This window comes from Typopeltis vanoorti, chromosome 19 (assembly GCF_054136105.1).
Source record: "Typopeltis vanoorti isolate ZY-2024b chromosome 19, IOZ_Tvanoo_1.0, whole genome shotgun sequence".
Taxonomy (NCBI): Eukaryota; Metazoa; Arthropoda; class Arachnida; order Uropygi; family Thelyphonidae; genus Typopeltis; species Typopeltis vanoorti.
Window position 1 is genome coordinate 15,131,548 of NC_143567.1, and position 11,685 is coordinate 15,143,232.

The following is an 11,685-nucleotide window of genomic DNA, read 5'->3' on the forward strand; positions in this document are numbered from 1 at the left end:
ATTGCATTTGTCCTGTTCGGATTTCCTAAAGTAACAAATCACTTGTCTACCCTTACGTCTGTTTCGTTGTGAGATGCAGTAAATAAGAAACGTTTTTTTTTTTTTTAAATTTATTTTGTTTGTGTTTTAAAACTCAGATTCTCATCTGGATAAAGTTCATACACACATAGCTGAAGTTTATATTCGCAGACGTAAGTTTTTATTTTTATCTAGGATCTTTCTTTTTTTATTATTTAAATTATTGAACTTGATTCATCATACAATTACCGAACCGACAGTCGCATAGATTTGTTACCTGTCACTACGTGAACTTTCTAATAAGCACACATTAGCATGCTGCTAATTCTCTAAATCAACCATACATTATCAGCTTTTGGAATGACCTTATTGGTATTTCAAGTGTTTGAAGATAACAAGCAGCCCAACATGACAGAGAAGAAACCAGTTACCCAATTCAAAAAAAAAAAAAAAAAAGTAAAAGAAAGATTACCCAACCGGAACTTACAAGATGCTAAGCTAGACGTCATCGAATGCTCTGAAAATATCAGGAGCAATAGCAGCAGAGCGTCAATTTCTCTAACCTTATTCATAGCACGTGCAGAAGTGAGAAACACAAATTTCGTTTAGTTTAATCATGATTACAGCCGAAATAAGAAAGACAATGAGGCAGTATATCATATTTGTTGATTGTATGTGTTTACCAACCGGTATGACTGTTCTGCGAGATGTTTCAGAGAAAATAGCCTAGGTAACTGCCTAATATGCCTTCACTTGACAATCCCTTATAAAGATTACACGCGTCCTACTGAACTCAAATTTTTCTAGTCAACTGGCGAATGTCATTTCGTACTCGCTACATGAATAAAATATGAAAGATCAAGTTAGATAGGCCTAAAATGGCTTCGCCTACTCCCTCTTTACGGGAATAAAAAGGCGTTAGCTGATTGATTGATTGATTGGTTGAGATCCCATTTTAAACTGAGAGACATAAAAATCCATACCAGTAATGTATGCTATATTATTTTGTGCTATATTAGAGTAGATGTACAGTAGAGTACAGCACAGTACGGCACATCTATCTTAATATTTGCATAACATGCCGATCCGATGCCTTATCTACTTTAGTGTTAATTGTGAGCAATCCGGCCCGACTAGTTGTCTGCCAATATTGAGTTTACCTATTGCTCGATTGTAAAAATAAAGATATCATGTAATTCAGTTTCATTTTCCAAAGGACAGGTAGGCAGCAGTCGCTTTTCACCTCTTACTATAACGAGGTTGAATGCATCAGACAAGGGGGAAATGCTTCCAACTAAACCAGTATTTATTTGTACGAGCCAGTTGGTGATCTACGATCAATTTTGCTGAGATGCAGATTAAATAATTCGGTACCTTTGGGGGAGAAAGAAAGAAAGAGAGAAACCTGTTTGTCTGAGCCAGATATCGACTCACTCTGGAATTGGCTAAAGAGAGAGAGAGAAAAAAAAAAAAACTCAAGTAAAAGTTCCCTTATAGGCGGTTAGAACTGAACAGTAATAGTTTTTCGTTTCTGCAGACCGGCTTTACTAAATTTATAACAAACAATGCAGGCTTATTCCTCCAGTTAGTTGTCTTTCTCCTGTTATCCTATTTCTCTTGATAAATTCTATTTATGGATTTAATAATTAAGTTGTTTTTAATTCACAATAAAGGATCAAATAGCGTAATATTCAAAGTGTGCTTTATTTTGTCTAGTAACTACGTCAGTGGCTGTCCAATTCAAAATAACTGAGTTGCCTTCTTTTTATTTTCTCACTTAAATAAAATTGAGACAAAGGGCCAGGTCGTCTAAATTTCGCTAAATAACCGAAATTGCAATCTATTTTGTAGCTTGCTTTACCATAACGCCGACAATTGCTGACCTAAGGAGTTACGCAACATCACCCCGTGGGTGAAGATTTCTATCGATTTTCTACCCAAGGAAGTGGATTGTGGAGATGGGTAACAGGCTTTATGTGACACAACAGACGATTTATGCCAACATTTAATTAGCTTGTTATTACTGTTACCTAAGCTATAATGTCTGCTATAAAGTATTTTAGGTGAAATACTGGTCATCAAATGGCTTTGATCCGTCACCTGTAATTTATAAAAACTGGTTCTGATATTTATAATCTTTTTACTTATCTAAAAGCGCTATCACGAAAAGTTTTTTTTAAAGAAATGTTTTTTTTTCTTTAAAATAGTTTCTTACATATTGTAGTTAAGAATATATCTCTCCAAATTGTTTTTATATGAATGACAGTTTGATTTAAAGTAAAATATGTATTTCATCGAAAATAATTTTATAAAAAATAGTGAAACAGTAATTACTAATAAATGCTAAACGGATTTTAAATGAACTGCATTTCCCCCACCCCATTTGAAACTGATATGAATAACAATAATGAACTCCCCTAAAGGTTAAAAGAGAATGAAGCTTGCTTCTTTGGTTCAACACATAATCAATGATCAGAATTAAGTCCTTGCTTACTACTACTTTCTAATAAACATGAGAATAAATTAGATTAATTCTTGTGCAATAATTAGAAGAAAAAAAACACACAAAATAATATCTCTTATGAGAGATTACTAAAATGCAAAAGAAATTTTAAGGTTTCTGTTACAAAGACTTCTTTATTAATAAATATTATATTATTATTACGTGACTCCTCCAAGGAGTCCAAAGACTCATCGAAAGAATATTTATTATAAATATTATCATTATTAATAAATAATACGAATGAAACATTTTTACAAGGACTATTAACCGGTTTTCAGTTTTTCTCCATTTCCTATCTATAATAGTTATAAAATAAATTGTTACTCTTAAGTATACATAGAGGAAGATAAAACTTTTTTATGGATAATTCATAATAAATAATTATAGCATGAAGTAAAATTGAAATCATAATAGCATGAAGTTAAAGGAAATAAAGAAATTATCTTTTACACAACTTCAAGGACAGAATATCATTCTTTTGAAGGATTTGAACTTAAAAACATAATGCGGTTCGTTGATATGAGATAGGTGGCGATGCTTCAAACCGGTCCCTAATACGCTGTTTAATTCTTTTACGGTACCTCCCTTCTTCCAGACTCAGTTTTCGTTTCGCTTACAATTAACTTGAGGGCAAGGGAGGTTTAATATAAGAGGTGTAACATAAAAATGTCGGTTCTCTTTTATTCTATTATCCCATCATTTTAAACAATATTCGGATGAATTTTTAAGAATGAAACAATTTTCCACTGGATTAAGCTTACTGTCAAGTGCTTTTTCACCGTGGTGATTCAGTGAATTTAATTATTTACAAAAATTCAATCCAATGACGATATTCAACAAAATGGAGTCATTTCACTGATTCAGTTGTGTGTGCTTTGTCATATCTGCCTTGATGCCGACAAAGTACACACACTCTGACAATCTATTCCATTCCCTCGCCCCTTTCCGAGAAAAAAAAAAAAAAACACTAGTTCTCACGCCCTTGCTAACTACACTCTTACTCGATTTATATGGATGACCTCTTCTAGTTTTCCTCACATTATTCATGTATTGAAATATTTCGCCCACATCAATCCTATAGTTTCCTCCTAAGCAACTTATATGTCTGTATCATAATCCCTCCCCCCTTATCCGCCAATCAAACAGCTTCTGCAACCCACAAATCTTCAATCTCTCCTTGTATGGGGTATCACACAGACCTGCAACTATCTTGGTCATTCGCCTATGAATCCGTCACCTCGTCCACATCTCCAAGAAACCCAGGCGGGTAAATCTGCGTGCAGTAATTCAGATGAGGCTTTATCACAGCCATATTATTTCTCTTTATAAGGCGTTGATCTTCTTTGATCAGGGTATTCATCAATAATCAGGTAATCCTGTGAGCTGTTTTAGCCACTTTTGCAATATGTCCTCTGGACTTCAACTCCCTATCCAGTAACACCTCCAAATCCCTGGCTTTATCAATTTCCATCCAATACAGTTATCCAATGCATCCAATACTTCATCAATACAGTTCCATCCGTACAGTATACAACTGGTATACTGTAATTCTTCTTTGCCCATAATATAATCCACAATTAAAACAAATTTGCTGCTATAATAACACTAGTCAACTTTAAAAAAAAAAGTTTTAATTTGTGTAAATGAAATTTAGGTTGTAAATTCAATTTCATTTACATTCTTCTTCCTCCTCTACTTTTAACTCTTTTTATGGCCTCCCAATTCTCCATCTATTTCTATCTTGAGCTTCTCGGTGCCAAAGAATTCCAATTACTTTTCTTATATCATTTGACCATCTTCTTTCAGGTCTTCTAGCTGATCTCTTACCTTCATATGGCAGCCATTCCAGTATAATTTTTGTTATGCATTTTTTATTTACATTAACTAAACTAAATGTAGATTAATAAATAAATTAAAATTAATCTGGGAGATTCTAATATATTTCCAGGGTCTGAATCTAAAACCTGAACCATATATATTTTGATATATGCCTTGTGGATGCATGTTGTGCTATGTTTACTGCCCTTCTAGCGCTTAAAAAAAAAACATTTAATGCCTCTTTGAATTATTCTTTCTCCATTAATTGATTCCATTGATTCTGTCTAAAGATGTTATGTAAAAAGTACAAAAAAAAGTACGATTCGCCTTTACTGAGCTTTTCTGTTCAGAATCCCACCGATAGTTTTACTCTCTTACATTCCTCAACCTTTCATCTCGTTTCTTTTGTTTACTTATGCTATTTTCTTGATCATTCCTTCCAACAATCAACTAATGAATTTAAGAAAAAGATCGCAGTCTTCCTTTATGTAATTTTAAATTAAAACATGGCAAACCACTCCAAAACAGAATGACTTACTGTCACTATGTTTATCTGTTAGGCCTCTTATGCCATAGCGATAGTTTTCGAATGAATGGAGGCGCGACATCAATATGTTTGACATGTCAGAGCTGTAACACAAACTCAATCTTTTTGAGTTTTCACTTGCATTCAGAGCGCTTTCAACCTCTCGTTTCTTTAATTTATTATAATGTTGCAATTACAGGTTTAGAAACTGTAAAACCGGACTGCTTTTGTTATTGATAGTAACTCATTTCCAAATGTTAAGCAGTGACACCGAATTACTAGCGCGGTAAGAACTTTCATTATTTTGGGTGCGAAAGAGAAGACCAAGATAAAAATCAGTTCCGCATTACTGTAACACATGCTGTAAAGTTAATTTGACTTCACGGATTTAGGGCAAAATCTAGTCTATGACTTTTAGGCTGGCAACATTGGAGAGAATCCAACATCCACGTAATATAACTGACTGACATATCTGGAGTTTTTATGAAAAAAACTAAGAATATCACCGAAGATCATCTGACCTGGACTTGAGTGGTTCGACAGCGAACAAGTGAACAGTTCCACAAGGAACAATATAAGGAAAATGGAGTATTAGTATATTGGGAGAATACAGCTAACGCCTATGCAATTGAGACATTGAACGTGCTTACAAAAAAAAAAAAAAAAAAAAAAAGAAAGAAAGAAAGTGCTTTTAGATTTGTTTAACACTTTTTTTTTTACTTATTGCAACTATTATAATATATGCAAATGCCTGAATTTATATCACGAAATTAAGTTAGTATCATTACTGCTTATTATCCACCTGCCTTTCACATTAATCTATTTGTCAGATTTCTGTTACAATCAAATTCTACACTTCGGTCTTCTACGTCACCGAATTGCATCAATCCTCTTGTTCGTTTTCTTCTATGTCTTTTCCTGCGATCACACCTCTCTCATTCTGTTTAAGCGACCCGCTCGAGCATTCTCGAATACTAACAATATCCTGTTTCTTTCTAACATCTTCATTTTTAATATGATTGATGTCATCTGTTAACTCCCCTAATTTTTCTCAGAACTCTTATATCTGTTGTCGCAGTCTTTGATCAACTATTATTTCTAACCCAGCTCTCAAATCCATAACTTTAAAGTTAGTTTGACCACTGTCACTATACAGCTAGTTTAGTGTTTTGGCTAATTTCTCCTCTCTTATATTAAATACAATTTTCTTCAGATGATTACCCAGCATATCAGATTTGTTTATTCCATTATCAATTTTCATATATAATTTGCCATGTTCACTAAAAATTGTGCGTAAATGCTAAATGTTTTACTTGATCTTCATTAAGAATGCGGTGTTTTTTTTATCATATTTCTCCTAATTTCATACTTTTTTGCATTTTTATTAATAATTATCATACCTAATTTCTTACTATTACTATTATAACCATTATACGAAATGTGGAGTATTTTCTAATAGGCAATTAGGTCTGTTGTTTTTTTCTTCTTTGAAAAAGACAGCTAAGTTTATGGTTTGGCATACTTTGGCGCGTACACACACACACACACACACGCACGCACGCACACATCAAATGTCTGCCAATTTCTAAAAAAGTTAATACTAAAACATTGCTTACTGTCTATTCTTTTGGGGGGAAATGAAAAGGGTTTGTGACCGATGGAAATGATTCTGTATGGATGAACGTTGAATACTTGGAAGTAATTTTCATATTTATTTTATAATAAAGTAAGCGTGTTGTTGTTCCGAATGAACTACAGAGGTTCCAGTACTCCATTAGATCTTTTTTTTTTCCTCATATAATTTGCCAATAGACATTTCCCTTTTCAAGTATGTCCTTATGCAAAACCTACCATAATTACATTCTTGAAATTTCTTTATAGAAAATGAATTCTGGGAATATGAATTTCAGCGAATTAATCTATGAGCGTGGCAATAATAATCTGCAGTAACACAACATTGGTGCATGCAGAATAATCGAATCTTGCAGATGTTTTTAACTGGTGACCTTTGAGCTTATCTCTGGATGTCATACCGTATCTGGTGTGTTACGTGGCCGTTGACTTTGATTTTCAGTTACTCTTTCAAATTCAAACCTGTAATCGTCATTGTGATCACTTTCTTCATTCTTGTGAGCTTGTCGTGTGTCAACCTTTTCAGTTTCCTATATCACCGTCACATTACTTACATAATATTTACTGTTTTCTTTATTTGTTGAGGAAAAATAAAGAAGCAATCATCAAAAATATATAAAAATATGATTTCTTTAAAAAAATAACAGAATTATATTTTCACATCTCTGAACACATCCGAACTAGTATTGGTTTGAATTCACAACCGAGACAACTAGTACCGTAAACTCAATCAACGCATCTGGAAAAACGTAGTTGATTCCGTATGACAATAATGATACAACATATACAGTATATACACCGCATTGAAAATGAATTTTTAACTTTTGTAGTAATTTCTGTGGTAAAAAATATTATAATTTTAGTACATTTTCTTTCTGTATTATTACTTTATATAATATCGTGCCAACACTTACATACTGTGAATGATTATTAAGTAAAACAGATTAATATATACAACAGAAAAATTTATTTTAAAACTCATCATAATATTTTATTAATCATAACTGCGTTAACATGCATAATATGAAAAGATTTGACAGAGCAAGTTGCTAATTGTTTTATTTCAGAGAACAAAATTAATTTTATTCCTATTCGGAACAAAAGGTTGATAAAAATCTGCATTATGGCATGCAAGTTGCAAATATGTGAACTTCCCTTTTCACTAGTTCATTCGATACATCATATGTAAAGACACTTTGTCTATTGGGTACTAGTAAATAATTTTCCCATCAAATATTTATTTCCAACAACACATCCGGACAAGCATCAATCAAATAGAGCGAAAGAGTTAGGAATGTACATTAAAAACTATTACCAGGCAAACTTTTATTTCCCTTTTTTTTTAATGGACTTTTAATTGCATAGAAAAATAATTGTTTTCTAAGCTGCGAGCTTCATGTTAAATTTTTTCTTCCAATGACCTTGAAATTTATTTCGGAACTTTTCTTTTATAGCGTTGTAAAGAAAAACTGAACACCTTAGCTATATCAGTAATGAACCAGTGGCCTGGACTCTACTTGAGAGTGACAGAAGCATGGGATGAAGAAGGTCTTCATGCAAAAGGATCGTTGCATTATGAGGGGAGAGCTGTTGATGTTACAACCAGCGACAAAGACCGGTCTAAATATGGGATGTTAGCGCGTCTAGCAGTGGAGGCAGGATTCGACTGGGTATATTACGAGTCCCGATCTCATATCCATTGCTCAGTCAAGTCAGGTAGGTTTCTGAGGATTTGGTATTAACACTAAACGATATAAATATTTCTTAATTCAAGACTCACGCCACGCTTCAACAAACCACTCGGCGTCTTTAATAATATAAAGATTTTATATTATTAAATTGTAGTGATTTTAATGCCGTCAGAATTTCTGTCTTTAATTTCTTCAGGAACATAAGCCACGGATTTCACGCTGTTTTTTCAAGTAATAGTAGATTCAGAAATAAAATTAAGTATTAATCACAATCGATTTAAAAACGACATGTGGATGATTAGGATTTGATTGCATAAATAATGTGCAGAATTATAGGCGTCTATCTAACAAAGAAGGCGTCAAGCTTTTACATACGAAAAGTAGGTGCCACACTTAAATTCCACTCTTGACCTAACGCACAATCCTCCCACTAAGTTCAGAATTTAATTGCTGACTAATATAGCCTCTCCACTTTGAAGAGTTGTAATCCACTGTGGCGGGTTGACTATTTTCATCACTCGGTGTGAGTACGCCATCAGATAATCTTATCCTTAGCACATCCACGCAGTCAATGCGCTATGAATGCTGCTAACTTTTTGAAATTATGTGCAATTAAATCTACGGATCACAGTCGTGGAAATATGATTGCTAGCCCGATATTGATGTTCTGGAAATGCGCGTATACTCGTTATTGCAGCAATTTTATGATATCGGCCGTTACATCTCTAACATAATAAGGCTACGCGTCACAAATCAATAACTGTAAATACGTAGCCTGAAGAGAATAACATGAATATTGCAGTCGACAGCAGAAAGCTCCGAGCTGAGCCTGATAGACTGTATGATGGATGAGGAACACAGAATTAAGACATGATGGAAGCAACGGTCTTCATTAGTAGATCTTACGAATGTGTTAAAGAAGAAGTAACGCATAATACTACTAAATTACTGCAAGAAATTTAAAATTAAGTTTCTGGCAGTAATTAAATTAAATCAGATTAAAATAACAGTTGGTGTGCAAAAGCTCAGAATAATGGGGCGCATATGAATTATCCAATAAAAATCAAAGAAAACAGAAATAAACTTGAACAACTAATTCGCATTTTTTGTTGCTCCGAGGAAAATCAATGATATATTCTAGTCCGCGTATTGTATTGCATTTGCTTGGTATTTCGAGCCCTCGGTTTTCAAAAAAGTGAATACGGAAAGTGATCTCAATCTGGAGCTGTGTGCAGGCAATCTGCATGTGAATAAATTTGGTACACGATGATAGGCTTAACGGGCTATATAATTAGGCAACGCCTTGTTTAAGTTTTGCACAGTGCGGGACCGCGAGAAATAGAAGCGATCAGTCGCCCACACCATCGCTTGAAAGTTCCGCCTCTGCGCACAATTTCCTTTTGTGTGGTCTTACACAGGATCTGTGAAGAAACACGGAAGGTTCTTTCTCATGGGCGCCCATTGTCTATGAACAGTGTTATAATGATGGATTATTGCGGTAAGGTGAACAACTGGATTGGTGGGTGGATAGCTCAGTAGGACAGTAGGAGGGTCTTTAAATGGCCTGCTTAAGTGGGAATTTGCTGCGGTTTCTAAGTCTTCGCCACGTCTCTGCGGTAGAAATATCTCCCTCCCTCCTTAAGGTGCTATTTACAACTAGTAATTACAGCCTTTCCAGTATTTTATAGGGGTGGTTAAACTTGTTAGTGGTATTTACAGACGAATGACCTTTTTATTGCACTAACACCATCTACTACTGCGTTTCAGTAAAAGTAAGGACTAACTCCTTTCTTCTTTTGTTTTTCCAGAAACTGCTAGAGCGCTTCGATCAGCAGGATGCTTCCACGGAAACAGCATTGTTCAAACGCCGCTAGGTGAACGCCGTATAGCTGACCTAAAGGTCGGAGACAAAGTACTGGTCGTCGGAGCCGAGCAACAACTAGTGTTCAGTGAAGTAATTATTTTTTTGGACCGCAAGGAAAATGCAGAAAGCTTATTTCAAATTATAAGGACAGAAGACGGAACAGAAATCACTTTGACTCCCAATCATCTGATATTCCTATCCATCACAAATCAATCTTTTGATACGCACACCGCTGTTGCTACTTTTGCCAAAAATATCCAACTAGGCCATTATATATACGTCAAAAATGGACGAAAGGTGTCAGCGAAGCTTGTAATCAGCGTAAGAACAAAAGCCGGAGTTGGTGTATTTGCTCCTTTGACTAGAGAAGGTAACATTCTGGTAGATAATGTCATTGCCTCCTGTTATGCTCTTATTGGTGATCAACGGATAGCTCACTGGGCGTTTACGCCTCTTCGTTTACTCGAAAATACGAAGGAGGCTTTGTTACATTTTCTGCAGAAAATATTCTTAATATCACCTGGAAGCAAACTACACAAATCAGCCAAATGTCAAAGGAGTGGGATTCATTGGTATGCCGAGTTTCTTTATAACGTAGCCCGTTACATATTTCCTCATGACTACTTGTATCAATGAAATCTGGTAATGAATCCACATCTAGCGTTGTGCGTCTGCAATAATTGACAATCATACGCTTTAATGTTCCTGCCTTTCAAAAGCTAAGATATAATGATGACTTTACCTGCCTTTGCTTAACAATATTTATTCTTTGAACATTGAGTTCTCTGTTCTCTTTCCAGAGATTAGAAACAAATATTGTGAAAGAGGACGAAATGAAGCAGATTCGGTGAATTTGCAGTTAGACGGTAAAAGAATGCTGAGCAGCTACTGCTGGGTTTTAACAGGCTTAGTGGAAAGAGGAGAAACGATGGGTGCCAGTTCAGTGGAGTGGGCCATGGAAATACCTTATATTGTTTCCAATATGAATATAATATTGTGATGGACTCATTGTTATTTAAAGACTGACAATAGCTAAAAGAAAACAAAGAATAAATTGCTGTAACTGATGTTACAGCGACATATTCAGATATAACACACACACACACACACGCACGCACGCACACACACACACACGCACACACACAGATCATTATCGAAGCTTGCAGAAATTGGTTGTGTTTCTGTTACTATGTTCAGCTTATCTACAAATCATTGTTATTTCAGTGAAAATAACTGTATAAAATCGAAATTATTGTAATTTATTTGTTATATAAGATGATATATTTGAAAATGTATATATTATAAGTGTATAAATGTAAAATCTACACGAAGGTGTTTTTATAAGTGCAACTTGATGTAAACCGGCAACTTATCCTCAGAAATAATAAGAAATCCGATATTTCAGTTAAAACAGTTTTGTTATTTGGTATTTTTAATGTTCATATACTTATTTGCACAAAGTATTTAGTCACATGTTGAACAGCAACAGCGGAACATCAATGAAGAAAACATTTCTGAGTCTATACAGAAACTCGTCTAAAGAAATAACCAACACACACAGTATAATTTCAGTTACCAATACTGAAATATTAATTACAACATAATGTGATCAACTGATCACGTTGGGATTGAT

The 11,685-nt window shown here is 34.4% G+C and overlaps 1 protein-coding gene across 1 annotated transcript in view; it reads left to right on the plus strand.

The window, feature by feature from the left end:
- The window catches only part of LOC150095874 (sonic hedgehog protein-like), a 40,320-nt gene extending 29,632 nt beyond the window's left edge, over positions 1-10,688 (plus strand). Inside the window, exons 2-3 of the mRNA XM_090409553.1 lie at positions 7,952-8,213; positions 9,997-10,688. Of these exons, the coding sequence (XP_090265679.1) occupies positions 7,952-8,213; positions 9,997-10,688 (954 nt within the window). The remainder of the gene's footprint in view (positions 1-7,951; positions 8,214-9,996) is intronic.
- Positions 10,689-11,685: the final 997 nt, after the last annotated feature.